Source organism: Rana temporaria, chromosome 1 (assembly GCF_905171775.1).
Source record: "Rana temporaria chromosome 1, aRanTem1.1, whole genome shotgun sequence".
NCBI classification, from domain to species: domain Eukaryota; kingdom Metazoa; phylum Chordata; class Amphibia; order Anura; family Ranidae; genus Rana; species Rana temporaria.
This window is the reverse complement of record NC_053489.1, coordinates 105,597,631-105,623,575: the sequence shown is the minus strand read 5'-3', so window position 1 is coordinate 105,623,575 and position 25,945 is coordinate 105,597,631. Positions and strand designations below refer to the sequence as shown.

General features: G+C 39.1%; 1 protein-coding gene across 1 annotated transcript in view; it reads left to right on the top strand.

The window, feature by feature from the left end:
- The window catches only part of MAP1B (microtubule associated protein 1B), a 101,833-nt gene extending 85,018 nt beyond the window's left edge, over positions 1 to 16,815 (top strand). The window contains exons 5-7 of the mRNA XM_040341465.1: positions 982 to 6,883; positions 14,873 to 15,111; positions 16,258 to 16,815. Of these exons, the coding sequence (XP_040197399.1) occupies positions 982 to 6,883; positions 14,873 to 15,111; positions 16,258 to 16,413 (6,297 nt within the window). The 3' untranslated portion in view covers positions 16,414 to 16,815. The remainder of the gene's footprint in view (positions 1 to 981; positions 6,884 to 14,872; positions 15,112 to 16,257) is intronic.
- The last annotated feature ends 9,130 nt before the right edge of the window (positions 16,816 to 25,945 follow it).

Sequence of the window (25,945 nt, the reverse complement as noted above, 5' to 3'; positions counted from 1 at the left end):
TTAACATTTCTCTACAATTTCCAAACTCATTATATACTGCTGGAGTGAAGAATTGAATATGCTATTATTTATAGTATTGAGGTATGAACATGCACTACAGACCAGTGTTAATTTTGAAGTCAAATTTCTATTTAGTTTTAGTCTTTTGACTAAAATTGCTTTTTAGTTTTAGTCTCATTTTAGTCTTTTGAATAAAATGTCATTTTAGTTTTAGTCGTATTTTAGTCATCTCAATTGTTTTTGTTCTTGTCGTATTTTAGTGGACTAAAATCGTATTCATTTAGTAGACTAAAATGTTTTAGTCGAGGAAATTAACATTGCTGACAGCAATAATTAGAACTTTGCATTTTTTAATACTGTTTTCATTTTTTCATTTCCAATGCTCTTTGCATTGCCTTAACAAATAAGCCTAAAGAAATTATTTTATATTTTATTGTATGCCTTAGTTTAAAAGAGCTTAGGCCTTATATAGCAAAACTGCTTTACAGGACAGTGTATATTTCACTTAGAGAAACCACCTAGATACCAGCTGAGGCTGTTTTAGTTATGATTAAAACAGAAGGAAGAATCTAAATGCTGCTGAGATGGGCACTTTTCCTTCTTTGTGAGATTTTGGGTGACTGGTTAGTTGTTTAAAACACTTATGGTACAGTATTACTGTTACAATAGAATCCTAGGTTAAATTATAGGAAAATGCAGAAACAGCCATTATGGTTCAAATGTTTTATTGTTTAGCAGAATAGTTAAGTAGGTATTCCCTGCCCAGAAAAGAAAAATGCATGAAATCTAAACAAATGCTTTGGTTTATTCATTAGAAAGAGCCTTCATAGCCAGACTGCATTATTCAGTAGTCAAAGGGGGGATTTACTTGATTGTCCCACTTGCCTTCCCCATGACACATTGTCATTTTTACTTTCTTAGTACTGAACCGAATAGTCTAATGGTACCTAACATTTCCTTTATATTTTCCCCTAAAACCAGATTGGTGAACTATTGAGCAATACACACCCTGCAAACAAAGCAAGTCTTACACTCTACTGCCCTGAAGAAGGACACTGGAAGGATTCCAATTTGGACAGACACAATCTTCAAGACTTCATAAACATCAAACTTAATTCCTCATCAGTTTTGCCTGAAATGGAAGGACTTTCTGAATTCACAGAATACCTTTCAGAGTCAGTAGAAATACCATCACCTTTTGATATCTTAGAACCACCCACATCCGGAGGCTTCTTGAAGCTCTCAAAGCCATGCTGTTATATATTCCCTGGGGGTAGGGGAGATTCTGCTTTGTTTGCAGTGAACGGATTTAATATGCTTGTTAATGGTGGATCTGAAAGAAAATCTTGCTTCTGGAAACTCATTAGACATTTAGACAGAGTGGATTCTATATTGCTTACACATATTGGAGATGACAACCTGCCAGGTATTAACAGTATGCTTCAAAGAAAGATGGCTGAACTGGAAGAGGAACAGTCTCAAGGGTCAACAACTAACAGTGACTGGATGAAAAACCTAATCTCTCCAGACCTTGGGGTCGTGTTTCTCAATGTACCAGATAATCTGAAAAACCCAGAACCAAATTTTAAAGTTAGAAGAAGCATAGAGGAAGCTTGCTCTACTCTTCAGTACTTAAATAAACTCTCCATGAGGCCGGAACCTCTATTCAGAAATGTAGGAAACACAATTGAGCCCATTATTTTATTTCAGAAAATGGGTGTAGGAAAACTTGAGATGTATGTGCTGAACCCAGTAAAAGGTAGTAAAGAAACCCAGTATTTTATGCAGCAGTGGTCAGGTAGCAATAACGATAAAGCTGGCTTAGTGCTTCCTAATGGTCAGGAAGTTGAGATCCCAGTTAATTACTTAACTTCAATTTCTTCCCTTATCGTATGGCATCCATCAAATCCTTTAGAAAAAATAGTTAGAGTTTTGTTTCCAGGAAATACAACTCAATACCAGATACTCGAAGGACTTGAAAAGCTTAAACATCTAGACTTTCTGAAACAGCCCGTGATAACACAGAAGGATCTAAGTGACTATATATCAAGCCCTGCTGTAAAACAGACAAAGATTAAGCAGAGAGCAGAAAGCAAGGAGAGCTTAAAAATGTCCTCAAAAGCAACATCCAGTAAACCTAATAAAAAGGAATCTAAAGAAGAGCCAGCTGACATAGTCAAAAGCCAACTTGATCAATCAGAAAAAGTGGAGAGCAAGGACAAAACTTTAGTGAAAAAGGTTCAGAAAATTGAGGCAAAGTTCTCAACAGAGAAAAATGCTGTGAACAAAGAAGAATCAATAATTAAGCCAGAAGTGGCAGAGAAACAGAAAACAGATGTGAAACCCAAAGCTGTTAAAGAAAAAGCAGTGAAAAAAGAAGTTAAGGCAAAACCTGAAGACGTGAAAAAAGAAACCACAAAGAAAGAAGAAAAAATGCCGGTTAAACACAAAAAGGAAATTAAAGAAGATAAACCTAAGAAAGATATAAAGGAAGAGAAACTCAAAAAAGAGGTTAAAGAAGATAAATCAAAAAAGGAGGATAAACCTAAAAAAGAGGCCAAAAAAGAGATCAAAAAGGAAGAAAAACATGAAATAAAAAAAGAAGTGAAAAAAGAAACACCTCAGAAAGAAGTGAAAAAGGAGGTAAAAAAAGAGGATAAGGAAAAAAAGGAAGAGAAAGATGCCAAAAAAGAGGTTAAAAGGCCCGCTAAAGAGTCAAAGAAAATAGCAGCAACACTGGATGCTAAAAAGCCTGCTGTTAAGGCAAAGGCTCAAAAGAAAGAAGAATCTGTGATTAAAGAATCAGCAGTTCCAGTCAAGTCAAAGGACAAAACAAAGGTAAATAAGAAAGTAACTGAGAAGAAGTCCTTGGCAGCTACAGGGGCAGCTGCTGTCACTGCAGCTGTTGCAGCAACAGCCTCCGTTGCTGCTTTAGCTATAGCAACTGGAAGTATAGATAAAATGGTGGCAGAAAGATCCCTCATGTCATCTCCTGAAGATTTAACAAAAGACTTTGAAGAGCTTCAGAATGAAGGCATCATAAATGAAGAACTGAAATCCCACCTTCAAGCCCTGTCACCCATAGATGAACCTGTCATAGTACAAACTGAATCTTACACCATCAAAAATGAAAACACTAGCAGTGAACAACCCGCAGACTCACCAGATGAAGGAATAACTACAATGGAAGGTGAATGTGAGCAGACTCCAGAAGAACTGGAGGTAATCGAGAAACACAGGGTGGGTGAAATTGACAAGTTTGAAGATGAAGGAACTGGTTTGGAGGAATCATCAGAAGCTGGTGATTATGAAGAAAAAGCTGAGACAGAAGAAGTTGAAGAACAAATGGAAGATATTGAAGAAAGAGCCTCACTGGTAGAACATCATACTGGTGAGTTTGCCGAAACTGATGAAACTGAGGAAGAGGTAGAAAGTGATGTAGTTAAGCATTTGAAGAGTAAACATGAAGACATGATTGATTCTGAGACAGCAGAAGAACAAGCTGAAGAAGACATTGATGAAAGTGCTGAAAAGGTTGAAGCTGACGAAACAGAGGAAGAGGTGGAGGAAGACAAAACAGATGATGCAAAGGATGATGATGAAACTGAAAAGCTGGAAGCTGAAGACCATTATCTAACAGCTATAAAAGACAAGTCAGAAATAGTTAGTGACAACGAAGATAAGTATATCCTGTCTTCAACACCATCCAAGACCTCTGAGCCCCAGTCCCCAGCTGTTGAACCAGGGGCTTCAATTCATGATGAAACTTTACCTGGTGGCTCTGAAAGTGAAGCAACTGCATCCGATGAAGAAAACCGAGAAGATCAGCCAGAGGAATTTACTGCCACCTCTGGATTTACTCATTCAACTATTGAAATCTCTAGCGAACCAACACCAATGGATGACATGTCAACACCCAGAGATGTAATGAGTGATGAGACAAATAATGAAGAAAGTGAATCTCCATCTCAGGAATATGTCAATATAACTAAATATGAGGCCAGCTTGTATTCCCAGGAGTATGACAGAACCAGAGTATCACCACTTCTTGAAGGTTTGAATGGGTTATCTGATGTGTCTAAAACAGATGCTACCGATGGCAAAGAATACAATGCTTCAGCTTCTACTATCTCACCTCCATCCTCTTTGGAGGAAGACAAATTTTCCAAGTCATCACTGAGGGATGCATATACTCATGGACACCTTGATGTGAAAGGTTCCACAAATCTGGAAATTCAGGATGATTATGATCTGGAAGAAAGGTTAAGTCCAAGTAAAAGTCCTGCTCCTCCTTCACCAATATCTAAAACACCTTTAAGTGAGCGAAGTGTTAATTTTGATCTTACTCCTAATGAAATAAAAACATCAGATCTTGGTATCCTACCACCTTTACATGACCATGAACAAGATATAACTGAACAGTGTCCTTCCCCAGATGATAAAATTCTTGAAGTAGCTTCTCCTTCTCAATCTGCCGCTGGAAGTGCTGGGCACACACCTTATTATCAGTCACCGACCGATGAAAAAGCTTCAAACCTACCACCAGAAACATTGCAAAAGACATCTGTTCCTATTGTCTTTGAATTTTCTGATACCAAAGAAAGGAGTGAAAGTCCCCAAATAAGTCCTATGGATGAGCCAGTGCCAGATTCAGAATCCCCAATAGAAAAAGTATTATCTCCATTGCGCAGCCCACCATTGATAGGATCAGAGATAACCTATGACCGATTTTTAACTACTAATACTAAATCATCTTCTGGTCATGGAAGCACTGTCGATGAGCATTCCTCTTCTCAGATTAGTCCTGTATCTGAAATGCTGTCTGATGCCATTTCTCAGGAACATGGTGAAAAGAGTGAACTTTTCTCTAGTAAATTATTTGGTGTAGAGACAAATACTTATAATGGCAAGCATGCAGCATGCCATCTACTGGATGGTGGAAAGCTTTCAGGAGATGTTTCTCCCACTCAAATAAATACCAATCCATTCATCTCATTTAAGGAGGACACAAAAATGTCAATTTCTGAGGGCACTGCGTCTGATAAGTCTGCCACACCTGTAGATGAAGTTGTGGCAGAAGATACATATTCCCACATTGAAGGTGTTGCTTCAGTTTCCACAGCCTCTGTTGCTACTAGTTCATTCCCAGAACCAACCACTGATGATGTATCTCCTTCACTTCACGCTGAAGTCGGATCACCTCATTCCACTGAAGTAGATGACTCTCTATCAGTTTCAGTTGTTCAGACTCCCACAACATTTCAAGAAACGGAAATATCACCGTCTCGAGAGGAATGTCCCCGTCCAATGTCAATATCTCCCCCAGATTTTTCACCTAGAACGGGAAAATCCTCAGCATCAATGCAAGAGCAGCGCTCACCAGAACAGTCAACTATGGAATTCAGTCAGGAATCACCAGAGCAATCATTTGCTATGGATTTTAGCAGACAATCACCTGAGCATCCTGCAGTTGCCTCCAGCATGCTTCACATATCAGAAAATGGACCAACGGAAGTTGAGTACAGCCCCTCTGACCATCATGACACTTATTTTGGAAATAACATTTCAGTGGACAATGATTTTTATGCTGTAGAAAAAAATAAACAACCAGCTGCTGAAGCTCATGTGGAGGGCTCTCCATCGTCAACCTCTGAACACTCACAAACTTCTTCTCCTTTAAAAGAAGATGATTCTTTAAAAGATGTGATTCAAAATTCTGACATGCCCTTGTATTCTCCACCAATACTTGAGCCAGATTATTTTAAGGATGATCAGTTCTCCCCTGGAGCAGATGTTTCTCCATTAACTTCAACACCATCTTTACTAAGACAGTCCCCAGGCTCAACAGATCCTACACAGAAGATACATTTGAGTGATCATAGTTCAGAGGCCCTATTATTAGAAGCTGGGGCTGATGAACAAGAAAGCTTTCAAATGAGAGCTTTAAATTCAGTAGTTAAGGAACCCACAATTCTCTATAATACAAACCCCTTTGCTTATGCAGCAGGACTTGATGGCAAAGACAATTTAGGTGATGCTTATGGCTATTCCAGTGAAGCAAATGACCGCTTTTCTCCCTTAGACAAATCACCTTTCGCTGAACACAGGCAAGAGGTTGACCTTTGTCTTGTGACTGCCTGTGAATATAAGCACCCAAAAACAGAACTGTCACCTTCTTTCATTAACCCAAATCCTTTAGAATGGTTTGCAAGTGAGGAACAAGAACGGGAAAAACCCATAACTCAACTTGGAGGAGGGCAGCCTCCTTCAGGAGGAAAACAGAAATCCCGCCAGTGTGACGAAACACCCCCAACATCTGTAAGTGAATCAGCCCCATCCCAGACAGATTCTGATGTCCCACCTGAAACAGAAGAATGTCCGTCTATAACAGCAGATGCAAACATAGATTCCGAAGACGAATCTGAGACTATTCCTACTGATAAAACTGTAACTTATAAACACATGGATCCTCCTCCTATTCCAATGCAAGATCCAAGTCCATCTCCAAGGCACCCTGATGTCTCAATGATGGACCCAGAGACTCTTCCTGTAGACCATAACTTAGGCAAACCTATGAAAAAGGACATTAAGGAAAAAGGAAAAACAAAGAAAGTCGGAAGCAAAACAAAGTCATCTTCTCCAGCTCGGAAAAGTGATAGTAAATCAAAAACTGCAGCAGCCTCTCCGAAACCTGGGCCTATCAAGGAAACCATGGAAAAGAGTGCAAAGACTGCAGCTCCCAGAAAGAAAGACTCTATAGAGAAAGGTCCAAAGGTTTCCCCAACCCAAGATCTCAAGTCATCAAAGGTAGAAGAAAAAGATAAAGAGACCAAGAATGCTACAAATATAAATACTACGAAATCATCTAAAACGGGAACTACAGGTACAGTAATTAAATTGTATATTATGCATTATTTAGAGGCATTTGCTTCTTTTTTTATATATATAGAAATATCCTCCTGCACTAAAATACAAAATATATGAGCTCAATGAGTGTGAGCTGCGCCAATACATTTTGTGCTATTCTAACACAAATAAATCAACCAAACAAAAATGAAATGCAGCGTTCACCAGTGTTGAAAATGTAATATTTACGTATTAAACCAATAATCACCTTAGTGAAAAACATAGATCGGCGCCTTCACGCCACAATAATAAATGAAAATGATAAAAGTCCTCCTCTTCAGAAATATACGATATTGCCTCTTTTTAAAACGTGACCCAAAAGTATGCAACATGCTCTTCTGTGCTTAGTCTCGATAGGCTGTTCTACATGAATCCTGCATGGAAAGTATTGACATATACCACCACTCAGTGTTCTTTTCCCAATTTATAAACAAGATTCATTTTCACTTTAAATCATTTTTATGGGTCCATACACTTCCTCCTCCATGCCACAGAAGATCCTATTCCCCTTCCCTTTAAAATATGGCTGCAATATCACCACTCCATCTCCATCACACCACAGGTGGGCACAGATATATGCTCCAAAGATAAAATTAAAACTAATAGTGCTCTTTATTTAAAATGTTTATTTAGAATAAAAATATAATAGATACACTCACATTAAAGGTACACAAGACCTGTGTGAAACAATAAAAACTCATCCAGAGCCTGCCTCTGTTTCCCTAAATGTAGTCAGCAGTACTCACAGCACTTCCTAGTTGCAACGTATTGACATCATCAAGCTCCGCCCAACATGCTTCGTCATTAATATTTTGTCACAGGGCTTCCTTTTCTTAAAAAATTGACAGGGCAGATAAGTAACCTTAAGTGTATTTTTAATTTTCCTTGCATGTGATTTGGTATTCTTTATAAAGTGAGTTTTCCCTTGTTTCACCCAATTCACTAATATAAGTGAAAATGCAGTTTGAGAGTGAACTTTCCCTACTCCTTTCATAAATCTACCCACCATGTTTAGGCCTTCTGCTCTTCTGTGTGCATCCATTTAATTTGTCTCTTATGCATAGGTGTGCGCAACCTGTTGCATTAGGGTGTGCACCTGAAAGCTCAAAAACACGGTACCGATCTCTCACTGTGTTCATTCAGAAAGGGAAGACGCTGGTAAATTACATTACCCCTTCCCCCACTCATCCTCAAATATCATCTATGTGTGCCCACTGCAGTAGCCAATGGGAGAGGAGAGAAGCCAGCCATGCTGTGGGAGTGGGCACCGGGCAGCAAGGGGAATCTGCACTGCAGGGAGTGATTAGGGTGTGCCTGGGCACACCTGGCACACCCTGTGCGCACGCCAATGCTCTTATGCTAGTAGGTTTTAATAATTTAAATGATTTTGCACGGTACACATAAAAAAAAATCATCATTCACTGGGAAATATATTTTATAAGCGGTTCTACAAAGATCAAATACAATCCTATTCCAAAAAGGTCTACATAAAAACAGAATGCAACGATTTGCAAATCTCATAAACCCATATTTTATTCACAATCAAACATATCAAATATTTAAACTGAGAAAATGTACCATGATGAGAAAAAAGTAAGGTCATTTTGAAATTAATGACAGCAACACATCTCAAAAAAGTTTGGACTGGGCAATGTTTACCAAGGTGTAGCATCCCCTCTTCTTTTATCAACACTCTGTAAATGTCTGGGAACTGAGGAAACCAGTTGCTGGAGTTTTGGGAGTATAATATTGTCCCATTCTTGCCCGATATAGGGTTCTAACCGCTCAACAGTCCTTTGTTATTTTTTCATTTTAACAACATTGGTAAAAAGTCTGGATTGCGGGCAGGCCAGTTATGCACCTGGACTCTTACACTAAAGCCCTGTACACACGATCAGTCCATCCGATGAGAACGGTCCGAAGGACCGTTCTCATTGGATAACCGATGAAGCTGATTGATGGTCTGATGTGCCTACACACCCTCAGTTAAAAAAACGATCGAGTCCAACGCAGTGACGTAAAACACAACGACGTGCAGAGAAAAATGAAGTTCAATGCTTCCAAGCATGCGTCGACTTGATTCTGAGCATGCGCAGGTTTTTAACCGATGCTTTTGCGTACTAACCATCAGTTTTGACCTATCGGTTAGGCGTCCATCGGTTTAATTTTAAAGCAAGTTCTACATTTTTGGACCGAAGGATAACTGACCGATGGGGCCCACACACGGTCGGTTTGGACCGATGAAACGGTCCTTCAGTCTGTTTTCATCGGTTTAGACTGATCGTGTGTACGCGGCCTAAGAAGCCATGCTGTTTTCATAGACAAAGTATGCGGTTTAGCATTGTCCTGCTGAAATACGCAAAGCCTTCCATGAAAAAGACGTTGCCTGAATGGAAGCATATGCGGCTCTAAAACCTGTACATATTTTTCTGCACTGATGGTGACTTTCCAGATGTGCAAGCTGCTCATTCTATACTCACTAATACACCCCTACACCATCAGAGATGCATCAAGTTGGAAAGTCCCTCTCCTCTCAAGTCTGGAGGACCTGCCAAAAAGAATGTCAAAAGAATGTTCTTCAAAATTTGCCTGATCACAGAACAGTTTTCTACTTTGCAACAGACCCTTTTAAATGAACTTTATTCCAGAAAAAAATGCAGGGTTTCTGGATTATGTTCAGATATGGCTTCTTCTTTTGCATGATAGAGCTTTATCTTGCATTGTTAGATGGCATGGCCGTGTTTTTTTTAAGTGTTCCTGAGCCCATGCAGTGATGTCCACCATATCATGCCTGTCTTTAATGCAATGCCATCTGAGGGCCCGTAGACCATGGGCATCCAGTATTGCTTTTTGGCCTTGTCCCTAACGCACAGAGATTTCTCCACATTCGCAAAAAAAAATTATGATATTATGCAGATGATGACATATTTAAAGTCTTAAATTTTACGTTGCGGAACATATTTTGCACCGGGCCTGCAGAACCCCAGCCCCAAGTGTGGGTCCTCCTCCATGACCTAGCACATCTTCTCTGGCGATATCCAAAACTAGATAGATATTGGGATGCATTAAGTCTCAGAAAGGATGTAGTATATGGTACTTTTTTATTCTTAACTACGCACTTACTTGTATTTTTGATTACTTGGATTCACCCAGCCTTGATGCTCACACCACTATTGAGGTGCAAAGGTCGTTATTTGCAGCACTTAGGCCCCGTACAGACGACCAAACATGTCTGCTGAAACTGGTCTGCGGACCAGTTTCAGCAGACATGTTCGGTCATGTGTAGGCCCGAGCGTGCAGGATTCCAGCAAACATTTGCCCGCCGGGCCTTTTCCCAGCGGACAAATATTCCTGGACTTGTTTTAAAACAGACCGCTGGAATCCTGCCCGCTCGGACATGTTCGGTCGTCTGTATAGACCTACCGTACATGTCCGAGCGCCCGCCATCCCTCGCATGCATTGAATGACTTTGACGCATGCGTGGAAGCATTTAACTGGCAGGCCCGCCCACATCACTGCGTCGACGCGGCGACACCGCGGACACGCCCCGCGTATTGTTTACGCGCGGATTTCTGTACGATGGTTAGTACAGCCATCGTACAGAAAGCCCCGGGCAGACATGTACGGTGAAAACGGTCCGGCGGACCGGTTTCATCGTACATGTTTGCTGGTGTGTACACGGCCTCAGAGTTAATATGCTTAGGTGGATTGCTACTCCTACTAAATGTGTCTGGATCTCATTTGAAAGATTTACAAAGTGGCTCTCTTAAAAAAATATTAGCTAATTTGGGGCCAATGCCATGAAGCTGGGGATGGCTTATGCCTTGTACACACGATCGGAATTTCCGATGAAAAAAGTCAGACAGAATTTTTTCATCGGATATTCTGACCGTGTGTGGGCCCCATCTGACTTTTTTTCTTTGGAGTTTAGAAATAGAACATGTTTTATTTTTTTCCGATGGAAATTCTATTCGTTTGTGTGGAACTCCGACGGAGAAAAAAAGCATGCATGCTCTGAATCAAGTCAATGCATTCTCGGAAGCATTGAACTTAATTTTTGTCGTAGTGTTTTACGTCGCAGCTTGAACGGAATTCCGACGGAAAATTCCATTGGATTTTATCCCATCGGAAATCCTGATCGTGTGTACAGGGCATTAGACTTGTAATTTGTAGCTAGTGATGTATATAATATTTTAATTGAGCCTTTTATGGATTGGTTGTAATAGTACTGCACTCTGTTTTTCCTAAATGTTTAAACAGCTGTACAAGATGTTTACGTGTACCGACCTATGCCTATTTTCTTTGAATAGAGCTCTTGATAATATTTAGAGCTCTGTTACTTCCACCCTTGGTGTATTTTCTGTTACTGTGGAGCTGCATTGTTTGTCTAAAATAAAAAAAAGAAATTGCAAACAGAAATGGTCTTTATTGCAGAGACATGCAATGTCTCTTCTGCAATTAAATACACTTACCTGCCTGTTCGCAAACCCCTTTGTGACGGTACACTGAGCTGCACATATGTAACTCAGTATACATTCCAGCACAATGCCTTTGTGCCAGTATGACTCCACTCCTGCACATACACGGAAGTGATGTCATCCCACCCTGGTCAATAAAGACAGCCAAAGACAAGCACCCACAAGCCAAGAGGAAGATGACAGGAACTTCCGAGGCATTAGCCTGTTTGAACGAAGGTAAGGATTTTTACCTTTAGTTCCACTTTAAATTCAAGCATTCACCCTCTAACTTCTAAATTTCTAGTATAGGTATGAATTTGATTGCAGTTAGCACAGTTAGAGAAATTGGGAATTTTTTTATATTTTAGTTTCAGCATATAGTTTAGTTTTTTTCATATCCGATAAGGGTAGAAGAGATCAGCTGGGTGTAAATAATCTTATCAATGTGCATTATTGTTTCTTAAACCTAGCATCTATGAATAGTTTAAAATTATAATGAATATGTGTACGAGGGCAGCCATATTTGTGTATTAAATATGCATATTCTGCTTTCTGCTTGGCAGTGCTATACAATAGTTCTTTCTCGTACACAATATAGTCTATAAAGCAGCTGTCTCATTGAGAATATCTACCTATGATGTGGCTGATATCTTATCTCTACAGTTGCTATGGAGGGAGGAAGAATGATTGTAATAGCTTAGGGGGGCTGGGGAAAGTACCCTTCCAAAACATGGCTTAGCTGTTTTAATAGTGGTCCAGCCACTAATGACAAACTCACCAGTGGTTGGCCAGCTAATATGTCAGACAGAACTCCATGTATCCATGCCTATCACAGGATGCTCAACAGAGTGACTGGCAGATAATGTGACACTGAATGTCCCTGAGCATCATATTCCAGGACAGGCCTTGCAAAACACATGGAAACCATATATAAATGTGAAAGTTCCATCTTATTTTAATGTAAATGTTGCAACAAATAAAATATTTGCTCACTGAAAATACACCAAAGTTTCCCTATGATATATAATCAAAATGTATACTTATTGTATACCTTTGTTCTATCATTGTACTGTCCATTTAAAAAGGTGCTGTAAAGTTTGTACATATGAACAGTCATTGTTTCTGTCACTGCAAATAATTTTTTTAACTTTCCTAACAGGTGTTTTAGGAATATTATATAAAATTCACAGTAGGTGACCATAACTAGAGCTATTTCTGTGCCCTAAAACACATTTTTGCACATCTATTAGTTTGCTTGCCATCTTGTAGCCAGTCACTAAGGGCCAGATTCACAGAAGAAGTACTTTCAAATTTGCCACGTCGTATCTTTAGTTTGAATCCTCAAACCAAGATACGACGGCTTTTGGCTTTGATCTGACAGGCGTACGGCTTCGTACACCTTCGGATCGTAGGTGTAATACTTCGGCGCCTGCTGGGTGGAGTTTGCGTCGTTTTCCGCGTCGGGTATGCTAATTAGCTTTTTCCGGCGATTCACGAAGGTACGCGCGGCCGTCGCATTCTCTTACGTCGTCGCTAGTCGGCTTTTCCCGGTGTATAGTTAAAGCTGCTATTTTGTGGCGTATAGATAGACGTGCCATGTTAAAGTATGGGCGTCGTTCCCACGTCGAATTAAATTTTTTTTTTTTGCGTAAGTCGTCCGTGAATAGGAAAGGACATAACTCACGTCTACGTTCAAAAAATGACGTCGGTGCACAACACAGCGGGAAATTTAAAAAAGGAGCATGCGCAGTACGTTCGGCGCGGGAACGCGCCTAATTTAAATGATCCACGCCCCCTACCCAATCATTTGAATTAGGCGGGCTTGCGCCGGAGGGATTTACGCTACGCCGCCGCAACTTTACAGGCAAGTGCTTTGTGAATCAAGCACTTGCCCGTAAAACTTGCGGCGGTGTAATGTAAATGCGATACGCCGCCACAAATGTACCTGAATCTGGCCCTTAGTGTTCTCCTGTCAGTCTAGCAAGAATACACAAGGGTTGATTTACTAAAGGAAAATAGACAATGCACTTTGACTTTGCACTCAATTTCCCTAGAGCTTACTACATGTGTTGAAGCTCTGCTCATTTCCATCATCCAATCATGTGCAAGCAAAAATGCTGTTTTCTTTTATTTTCTTTGCACCTGATTGCATATTCTTTACAAAGTGAAGCTTCACCACGTTAACTAAGCTCTGGAGAAAATGAGTGCAACTGCACTTGCAAAGTGCACAGTCTACAGTATTTGCCTTTACCCTTTCATGACTAAGCCTATTTCTGACATTTGTTGCTTGTAAGGTAAAATCAGTATTTTTTTTATAGAAAACTACTTAGAACCCCCAAACATAATAAATAAATATATATATATATATATATATATATATATATATATATATATATATATATATATATATATATATATATATATATATGAATATTTTAGCAGAGAATCTAGAGAATAAAATGGCGATTGTTGAAATATTTTAAGTCACATTGAATTTGCGCAGCGGTCTTTCAAATGCAATTTTGAAAATAATTTAGGAAAATAATTATTTTAATGAATAAAAGAAAAAAATGAACAGTAAAGTTAGCACACTTTTTTTTTATAATGTGAAAGATGATGTTACGCCGAGTAAATAGATACCCAACATGTCATGCTTTGAAATTCTGCACACTCATGGAATGGCGATAAACTACAAAACCTAAAAACCTCCATAGGCAGTGCTTTAAAAAACAAAGGTTACCAGGTTAGAGTTACAGAGGAGGTATAGTGCTAGAATTAATGGCCATATCTCACATATGTGATTTGTACATTTTCCATATGCCAGTGCAACTTACGTGTGCATTTTCTTTGCTGCGCGAGTTCGCGGGGATGGGGGCGCTTTAAGCATTTTGGCAGCCATTGGCACCCGAGTAAACCGGAATTGATGTCACTTCCGTGTTTACAGATAGACTGGAACAAAGCCGTTGCCGGCTTCTTTCCAGTCTTACTCTAGCCGGCGGAAGTGCCGAATCGTGTTCTGGGTCTCCCGGAGGGACGGGAGGCCCAGGAAGAGCGGCGGGAGGGGGGACTGCCCCTCTCGCTCCTCCGGGATAACAGCCAAGTGGCTTGATATACCTGAGGAGCTGACCACCCTCTATAAAAAATGGTACCGGGATGATGCATGCAGCTACATGCATCATCCCGGTATAACCCCTTAAAGCCGAGGCCGCATATGTGCATACGGTAGGTGCTAAGGGGTTAAATCAACCCCACAGTGATTAATGGAGGGAGAATAGGAATGAGCGAATAGATGGAGTCTACAGCAGAGAGTCAGCTGGTGGACATAACTACAAATTAGAGAGTTGTAAGGATGCTAGCTCTGCATAATGTTGCGTCATACTTGGGTTTGGCATGCATTTCCAAATTGTGGGTCATTGCCGGTAAAAAGCACTAAACCAACATAAAGGCAGAAAAAGATAAAACATAAAAATGTGGTGTGGTAATAATCATTTATTAACGTTTGATTTTAGGAGGTGGATCTGCGAAATCATCGAAGTCTGCAGCTGTACCCCCAGGTCCCCCAGTATACCTAGATCTGGTCTATATACCCAATCACAGCAACAGCAAGAATGTTGATGTGGAGTTTTTCAAGCGGGTACGATCCTCATACTATGTAGTGAGTGGAAATGATGCATCAGCTGGAGAACCTAATCGGAATGTGCTGGATGCTCTTCTAGAAGGCAAAGCTCAGTGGGGAAGTAATATGCAGGTAAATATGTGCAATGTCCTGCTTCTTATGCCTTATTTTTTATCTTTTCATTCAACGTTTATGTTATGATGGTCACTACTGATCATTGTTAGCTCCTCAAGAATCTCCTTGTCATTTTGTTGATACTGATAATATTCATTAGACTGTTCGTCAGGTTTTAATTGCTGTCTAGGACCCTGCTGAGAAGTTCCAACCTTTGTATTTGTTCTAATGACCGTGTCGCTGGGTCAGAAAGTGATTGGAACGTAAAAATTGTATGGATGACACTGGTACAGAAGGCGAGGAGAAATCTTTTGATGTAGACACCTCCTTTAGTATCAAAAAGGGTATTTCCCTTTACTCTGGAGATTTGCTCTCACTTTCTGTTGTGTCTTCAATATAGTAAGCGAAGAGAAAATATCTCCAATGGGGACTTCTGTTGAAATATTTTGTTCAGGCTGGGTTCACACTGAAGTACGGAGTGACTCGCAGCAGGTGGTCCGGTGCATCCCTGTTCACCGTTTCAGATCCGATTTCAGTCCAAATTTCTGGCTGAAGTCGGACCTGAAACAGACCAGAAGACGCACAGGACTCCTGTGGAATTTGTACCAGAGCCGCTCCGGAGATGTGTGAATCGGCTCCATAGAGAGTCGGTCACAATTTTCTGACATGCGAATTGGAAAAATCGCATCCAATTCGCAATAGTGTGAACCCAGCCTCAAGGTGAGTTTTTCACAAGATTAAATACCTTTAACCACACACATTTTTTGTAGCATGATACAGTACATCCTGGAGGGCTGTCCCTCTGATCATTCAGCTTATTCACAAGTGAAGATACTGATCCTTAATAAACATGCAGTGCATGGCCATGCTCTTGCTACGGGAAGGGAGTTTTTTGAAGGTACTTTTGCTCATAAAAGGTTCCCTTTATTTATAATGCAATTCTAAATTATGGCACTCTCAGTTGTCATCCAGAAATACACACTGAGTAATAGGAAATTGCAGAATCCATTAAAAATTGAACTGTCAATCACTGTTGTGCATCACTTACATAATTAGGGGCTTCACAGCATAATTTTGGTTAAGTTTGAATGAAATGTCACAACGATCATATATAGATTATATATTTTTTTTAAAACTTACAAGTTTTCTCTTTATCCTTTTCAGGTTACGTTAATTCCTACTCATGATTCAGAAGTCATGCGAGAATGGTACCAGGAGACACACGAGAAACAGCAGGACCTCAATATAATGGTGTTGGCCAGCAGCAGCACTGTTGTTATGCAAGACGAATCCTTCCCAGCATGCAAGATTGAACTGTGAGGAAACCGCTACTCACTGCCGCACCTTAACACAGCTGATTAATGGAAATGTCACCTAGAGATTACATATAACTGCAGAGCTATATATTGCCCAATGCTATCCTGTGTCTTGCCAACACAGATGTCAGTTATATATATATATATATATATATAAATACATATTTATCATCTCAATGGCAAACTAAAACATTCACGTCATTGCAAGCTCAACTATCCAGGTTTATTATACAGGTTTGTAGGACTTGCTCTTGTACACATCAGTTCACCTTAGCCCACGATGGGAACTTTCCTCTTGATTGAAAGACAATGAGAGAGAAGAAGGACCTTTGCAATTGGACATTTTGTGGCATCACTTTACTAGGTTAACTGGTTAACGTCTATAGCATGTTGTGTTGTGTATCGAATATATATATATATATATATATATATATATATATATATATATATATATATATACACATACACACACTTTGCAGATGCACTGCAAACAACAACCTCACTACGGTCTTGTCAACTTGTGATCTTCATCAAGGATTGCATTGGACAGTCAGTTAATACCATCTATTACTAGAATTACAGGGTTTGAGCCTTTCTCCTTCCTTGCAAGTTAAAAGCGAGGGAATTATTTTCTATTCAATCATATTTGACAAAATGTAGCAAATGTCAAGCCTGCCACTTTTAGATATGTGATAGATTGCTTCATTTGAAAATTTTACCTGCTGTAGCTCGTCATGCTAGCAAAAGCCACTAAACATGGGCGCCAACAAAAAAGCATTGTGTCTAAGGCATTCTTCTGCTAAATGCATCCTGACAGATCTCCTTACATTACAAATCACGGTTGGTACACAGAAAGCAAAATACCAAAGCGTCGGGGAGTACATTTGATTTGAATATTTGCCTTAGAAAGTGACTTGAATGTACAAAGATACCTAATGCACTTATTTTTAAATGTAAGATGGCAAGTAAAAAAGTGGCAGCAGTATGCAAGGGTTTAACTGCAGAGGTGTGTGCATACTTGTGTGGTTATTCAAGAGCTAAGCTGATGGGATACAACAGAATTCAATTGACCAAAGCAGCATTGATTTGCAAAGAGTGGCCGATGACTAGTTTGCAAAGCAATTTGAAAGTCGAGATGAATTTTTATTTTAAAGGTTACAGATTGCCCACTCTGTCATATGCTAGTTGTTCTTTTTTTTGGTTTCTTTTTTATTATAATTACTAACAGCTGTACATATCCCCTTTTTATTGTATGTAAAATACAATGCAGTTTAGGTTTTTCATTTTATAAGCAAAAGTTGTTATCTTGCAATTGTTCTAATGGTTAGAAAATGATCCATGTTTCAAGAGTGGGATGGGCAAGATTAGTATTTGGATCTGTTTATAACTTTTTCCACTATCCTTAATAATCAAGTAATTTCTAGACTTATGGATGGCGAGCGTTTACCTGTGATTAACTCATGCATCATAAATCACGATGTCCAGAATTAAACTAGCTCTACTACAAAATGGACTTGTAGTAAGCCATTGTGTGTCCTGAGCCTATGTTCAGGAATGCTGTTTGAGTTGACCTCTACTCTTAGAGAGTTGTGGGTAGTGTTACTAGGTTGCACTCACAAAATGGCATACTACATTGTGAGATGGTGGCAGTTACATCTTACAGGGGATTGACTGACCTGGGAGAGGAAGCATAGTGTGTAGATAACATTCTATCTTGTCATCTGTTATGTGTTTGGTTATATAATATGCCATAAGCCCAACTCTGAATACATTTTGGTACTAGAAACTTTTGTCTCCATCCACTAGGTGTCTGCAAGACAGTCAGTCTAGGAAGGAGACTCAAGTTAGTTGGTGCCAGAACTGGCTTACCCCGAGACATTCACAATGAAAATCCACAGAACAGGGGTACATATTGGACTTACCAACTGTCACTGTAGAGGTGCACAGTACATAGATCAGTGTTGGTAACTGTAAGGGTAGGAGAATCTAAAGATTTTATTGCATAAACCAAATGCACTGCCCTATGTGATATATATAAGATGTAAATTTGATTTGCTATGCCACTGTTTTATTACTTTTAATGTGTTGTATATTTATTTAATGCGGTATTATTTGCACTGTTTTGGTACTGTTTTTGGACTCATGTAGTCCACTTAATGCTGTGAATTAGGAAAAACAATTTTTTTTTTGTAGACAATTATATTTATTTTTTGTTGGTGTAAAATTACACAACATTATTCTTGACATAAAGAGTCTTTTTTCAGACAGTATTTAATTTGCCTCGCTTGTTTGGCACTGCCTTTATACCCATGGGCACTTGTTCTATTAGTTTACACAAGAGATCCAAAAGATTCTGAAAAATACAGTGCTGCGGTCCTAACACAGGACCATAGAACTGTATTACATTAGCATCTATGACGCCGAGCTAAGAGCTCCAAAAAACTGTGGTTGCGCCCTTAGCGATGTTTGCCTTCAGTTTCCTTTGCACTAGTTTTATTTTGTTCTATTCTAATAAATAGTTGTGCTTATTGTGAAAGTGGATTGCTACAAAACAGTAGGAACTAGAATTCAGCCTGTGTTCTGGTACTACTTATGTCTGTTCAAACCTAAGGTCCATAAGTATGTATGCTAAAAGGGGTACAAAAAGCATACAAAAAAATGTTATGGTCTTCCCTAAGATGGCAAATTAACTTATTATGTTTCACTAGAAATTAAAAAATGTGTTTTCTCACTGAATATTTAGCTATAAACAGACCAGTGCAATGCATGTATTCATTAATAAGGTAGTTCTGAGTGCAGTGACTGTGCTTAACATTTAGTAATCTCTACAATCCAATCTGACTACAAAACTAAATTCCTATTGGTTACTATGGGTTATTGCATGGCACTTTACTCAACCTTATTAAATAGATTGATATCTTTTCTATACTGGAGATAAGTCAGTGAAAGTAATTTTCACTGTTTGCCAACTGACAGATTTTCAGGAGTAACTATGAACTCTGTGAAAACATTTATTCACTGTTGAAAATGCATACTTACGGTATAAACCTGCCAAGCTAAACACACTTCTAGCATCTCATAGTACAGGTAATAAACTCTCAAACTATAGTTAGTTACATGACGTCAGATCCATGAAGACTGAGTTGTCATCAAATTTGTCTTCATCCTGTATTGAATACATACTTCCCAACATTAGCAAATTAAAGGGAAGATTCATTCAGCTACTACAAAATAACAACCAGAAGCCAGGGTTGACAATTTTCCCACGACTGGTGGGATAACACTTCATAGAAATGTGCAGACGGATCTTTTTAAAAACGGGAATGAATGTAAATATTGACTGTATTCGTTGCAAATAACTATTATGTTGCGTGGACCGTTTTCATCAGACTAACCGATCGTGTGTGGGCCGCATCGGTTTTTTATCCATAGGTTAAAAAACTAGGAACTTGTTTTAAAATTATCTGATGGTTAACTTACTGATAGGAATAAAAATTATCGTCTGTAGGCACTTCCATTGGTTAAAAATCCACGCATGCTCAGACTAAATTAGGGGACGGGAGCGCTCGTTCTGGTAAAACTCACGTTCGTTATGGAGCTAGCACATTCATCACGCTGTAACAGACAGAAAAGCGTGAATCGTCTTTTACTAACACGAAATCAGCTAAAGCAGCCTCAAGGGTGGCGAAATTGGATTTGAACTTCCCCTTTATAGTGCCGTCGTACGTGGTTTATGTAACCGCCTTCTGACACAATCGGTTTTTTAACCGATGGTGTGTAGGCCTGACTGATCATCAGTCAGCTTCATCGGATAACTGATGAAAAAAATCCATCAGTCCGTTTTCGTCGGATGGAACGATCGTGTGTACAGGGCATTAGGGTCCATAGCATAGTTTTATTTCTGGAAACCATCAAAATGAATTTGTTTTATAGGAATATTTAGTAATTGCCGGACAAGGAGTACTATGTATAGATTGCATTTTAAGTGGAGAGAGTAGATTTTATTCTTTGTAATTGTGCTATGAAGGGATATGGAAGAGTTGATATAAATTGCATCAGGGATCTGTTCCTGCTTTTGAGTCCCATGTATACAAACCGGGAAAGGGTGACCACTGGGGTTGTTTTACATAGATATTCACCAGCACACCACGGATCATCAATTTCATCCCAAAAAATTTTTATTCAAGAAAGATCACATCACAAAACGGTGTAGTGCAACGTTTCAGAACCATGAAAGACCCCTTTGTCAGGCATGTGATCATCATATGCCTGATGAAGGGGTCCTGCACGACTCCTAAACATTGCACAATGCCGTTTTGGGATGTGATCTTTCATGAATAAAAAACAACGATCTACGAAATAGATGATCCTTGGTTTGCTGGTGAATATCTACATATCGTATGGGCTCCAGTGTCCAGCTGGCGGTCGCTACAGCACCCAGTACATTAAGAGCTTATTCCAGGAATGTTTGCGATGGGAATATGGACTGTTGCCCATAGAGACCGATCCAATGCAAGGTCTAAAATTTACAGGAAATATCTGGCTGCTATGGGCAACACATCCACTGTTGTTTTTCCAGGTTATAAGTTCATAAAATGTTACAGAAGATCCAACAAGTGATATAAACGGTACCCAGGTTCTTGCTTATGACAATTGTTCCTTCCTGTGATGAACAGATGGATATATTGGAAAAATAGTCATAAGTTGTAAGAAAATATAAAATGCCTAACACTACTACTGCCCAAAGTAATCAATCTAATAAAGGCTGTATTTTTTTATAATGCAGAACAATAAAGAAAATGATTGGCTTCTGTGACCAACACCCTTACTGGGCCTTCCCCTCATGCAAGTGGCCCAATATTCTGTAAGTGGAGCAGATTTCCATATGCAGTGAGGGCATGATTCAATTACAAGTTCTGATTAATGGCCAAGTAAAGTTGGTAGTTTCCAGGAGGACTGAATACTTATTAGACATCCCAAATGGCTGTCTCTATTGTATGTTGAGTCCTCTTTCATTTTCAAAATGCAGTAATTTGGCCAATGAGAGTTGGGTTGTATGTACTAGTGTGCTTTGAAGTAAAATCAGAACAAAGTCCAGACTGTAATTCTGCTTGTCTATTATTTACCATCATGAGAATGAGCTTACCCTGATTGGGTAATCGCCATCTGTGGTCTGTCCAGGCATGGAATACCCGGGGACAGCAGTGATGGTTCCCCAGCTGGCAAATGCAGAGATATCAAAGATTATCAAAAGATATCAAACAAACCCATGCACCAACAGCATCAGTTACACATCAAACTTTACTTTATCAAAGGATAACTGTCCAAATAATTCAATAAGAAGGGGTACATGTTTGTGACAGTAACTGTCTGCAGCCTCAGGGGTGACATGCTCATATGCACATAATAATTTTAACAGTTGCCTAATTTTCAACACATTGATTTTAATGGGTATTTCCTTTAAAGTTTTATAGCAAATTAAGCATTTGCTATAAAAGTTAGCGTCAACCCACTTATAAAGTAAATCTCTAACTTACTGAGCCCTAATGTATCTACCCCTGTGTTAAATACGATAGTATACAAAACCTATCTAGGTGATCAGGGTTAGGGTGACCCATGCTTTCCATGACATGGAGAGCCATAAACTGAAAACCAGCTGCGTATTTTTATAATATACAGAAGGAAAGTGTCCTTGTAGCCCAAAACAACTAAATAAATTGTTGCTGTTAATTTCTCTTTTGCATCGGAGGAACGACAGCCGGTATCTGATCTGTTAGTATAGGCAGCCCAGGCACTTATCTTTACTCCAGTTTTTTATTATACAGAACCTTAAAATGGTTTTGTTATTTAATTTTCTCAGGTTTGATAAACAATAATCTAGATTAGCTGCTATGGACAATGTTCTTGCACTGATTTTGTACTGTTTTCAGCTTCAGAGCACATTGATACCTACAATGTGATGTCCAAATAGAATGTCCAGTTGTATTCCTGACACGCTTTATGCTTTTTACAGTGCTGGGAATTCTTCAGAAAGCAACTTCCTCTTTTTTATATTTATTTGTAATATATGTAGACATTACCTTTATGTATTAGCCAATATTTCCACTCTTTTACATTAAATTGGTAATCAGAGCTGTTACACATTGGATGTACCTGTAAAACTGTTGAGGACTTGGTAAAACCAACACAAATCATATATGTACTTACTTCAGAAGCAGCCAAACAAATAGACCTTAAAATAGACTTTATTCAAGTGAAAATTTACAAGTGGGATAAGTGATGATTGACAGGTGTTGTAGTTTTGGAAAAAAGACTCGAAAGAAAAGGATTTTCTCAAGCTTCTCTGCACTACTCTAGCTTCTAGGCTCTGGATGCTATAGAGCCGCAAGTAACATTCCCCCCAAGACTGGGCTGCACTAACCAAGATACAATGGCAGCACTGAACTATGCTTCAATACATATGCATGCCGCCGTCTATCTCCCAATTGTCTGACAGGAACTTGTGGTTGGCAGGGAAGGTCCATACACTCCTCTCTCGTTCTGAATGGTGTTTGTGTCAGTCTGCAGCTGTGTATGGTATTGTCTTATAATCAATCCCACATCACTTCTACTCTACCAGTTCATATCTAATGTAGAACATTAGTTTACAGTGAAGTAATATGTAGTGCTTTTATGATATTTGTGTGCAATACCCCACTTCCACTGAGGATATTTGATGTAAAGGAAACAAACTTGGTTCCACAATAAAATACAAATGTAGTAGTATTTATCTGTTGTCTTTTTCTTATATTATTGTACTATTTATGTGCATGCATGCTTTATGTAGGAGAATAGATACACCGCCCTACCTAAACACATGAATGGAAATACAATTAAAAAGGTAAAAATGTGCAGCAGCTCCAAATATGAAACCACACATATACTCAGAACAATAATAATAAAAAGGGAGCTGCACAAAGGATTGAGTGAATAAATGTGAAAAATTACTTGAACAAAAAATATATATTGAATGTCAATAAATTATTATGAAAAAATCAGTGTGTATACACCATAAATATTCATAAAGAAGGAAAGTCCAGCCAATACTGAATTTGATGGATCAGTCCAATAATCAATGAAAGTGCAGCACTCAATAGGTAGAAACGTGAGTAAAAGAAGGGAGGGTGAACCTCAATATTACACTAAAAACCACACGTGCACCACCACCATACAAAATACTCACTTACCAGAGGCAATCTGAACCAAGCCTATAGATATGGTCTCACTCCTGGTCTGCATCACTCTCCAATACCACGGGACAGGCAACAACAGTAGATGAACTTGATATGTCAGACAATCACAGGGATAAGCATAGAGTACCAAGAATGAAAAGACACTCACATAGTGTGTACCGCTCCTCTGTTGCCAGTTCCAGCAATGTCTTCTCTCTACTTCCTCCCTATGCATGTATGCTTTAATCTGTCACAACATTTTTAGCTAAGCATATGATGGAAAAAATGCCTCTTAGTGGTCTTGTACTGTAATGGGCAAACTTATTGACCAATAGAAAGGTGGTCGAGGTGCAGTGCAAAGCTCAAATTATTTTTATTATACAGGATTTATAAAGCGCCAACAATTTGCGCAACACTTTGCAATATAAAGAGACAGTACAGTTACAACACAATACAATTCAAGAGGGATAGGACGGCCCTGCAGCTGCCTGTAATTCTAGTTTTATTGGGCATATTCAGTGAAGGTAACGTCTACTTCTGCATCATCTTTGTTGTGTGCTCAGTTTTAATAGGCTAGATTTGTGACAGCTGTATTTTACCTCTTTGCGCCTAAGGGTAAAACAAATCTAAGTGCCTAAGCCTAATTTTGACATGCGTTAGTAAAACCGTTCATATCATCACAACTACTTGGTGCAGCCAGATGGATTATATCGTGTTTTCTTCAGGACAAATTGGGCTTTCATTTGGTGGTAAATGTTAATGGATATCTCCTGATTTTTTTATTATCAAGGGAAAACTGACCCAAAATAGTAATTTTAACTCTATATTTCTTACTACTACTATAACCTACCACCAAAGAACAACCCAAAATAAATTCTCCTGCTCCTGTCGATCCCAGCAACATCACATATATGTATGTTAGTTGTTGTAGGTACCCATAGTACAGCCCAGAATCAATAGTGCATATTTTGCTTATTTTTAATCCTACCTAAAACATGCTGACACTGATACTAAAGCCCAGTCCAGTGGGGCCGCATATTTGCTTGCGGTCAGCGCGAAGGGGTTAAAGTACACATTGTAGAAGCAATCATATTTTCACTAGCAATGGAAACCCAGTAAAACAAACATACATGTTGTTACACATGGTGCTTTACACAAGCATTAAGGGGCCAGATCTGCAACAGATTTAAATGTGTATGTCTATATCTGAGAGTGTTGCATGTTCAGCAGGCACGCCCAGCTTCTAGATGCTAGAATACCCAAAGCCTAGGTGCACACATATGCGGTGCAGCAAACAATCCTTGTGTGTTTTCCATACCGCATTGCAATCACACTTTGTTTGGGATACACTGCGGGTGTCAATACAAAGTTAACAACACCCCAAAAGGATCGCAAATGCAGTGCAGTTTGCCCGCACCGGATTGCATTGTACAAAACGTCCATGTGATGCGCTGAGGGGCAGTGCCTGACGTTTTGTGGTGCAATGCGTTTCAAAATGAATGGGCTAAAATTGCACTGCATGTGAATTGCACAGGAATGCGGTGTGGTTCATGTGTAATTCACATGCAAGTTTTATAGTGTAAATTGGGGCTAAAAGCTGTTGCAAAATACCAAACATTTTGTTCTTATGAAATTGATGTCCAGACATAAAGTACATTAATTAATAATGGATGTTTTTTGTCCCCTTCATTTATAAGGCTTGATACCAGGAGTTAAGTCTTTAAAGAGATTATTAAATTTCACGCAGCAGAGGGATGAGCTCCCAGTGAAAGTCCCCAGAATTTTATAATTGTGTTGACTGTTAGATGTATTAATCCTTTTTGTGCTCATACTTTAAGGGCAGTTTTCATATCTTTTTCATTTTATATAGAAATGTTAAGCACAGACAAAAGTAAGCAGTTGCTGCAAACCACCATAACAGCCTAGCTCACAGCCACACAGATTATTCAGTTTACTATTTAAAGGGTCAATCCAACCAAAAGGGATTTGTCATTTGTAAGTTGTCCCGGGTGGGTTGAGGCAGCTTCTTTTAGGTCTGATACTTGATCAGGGACATTTTGCCTGCCATACTTGCCTACTTGGGACTTTGGGTGTTTACACCCACCTTTGTGTGTGCCACTGACTCCTGTTGCATTCTCCACAATTCTATAGTTCTAAATAGACTGAACTTTAAAACACAATAAAAGAAAAGGGTGCAAAAATATAACTACATAATACAATTTAGAGGTCTGAAAACAGAAATGAGCGTGATATATGGTATTATGTTTTTTTTATTATTATTATTCATTTTTGCAAGCAGTTATCTGCAAATATTCATTATTTCGC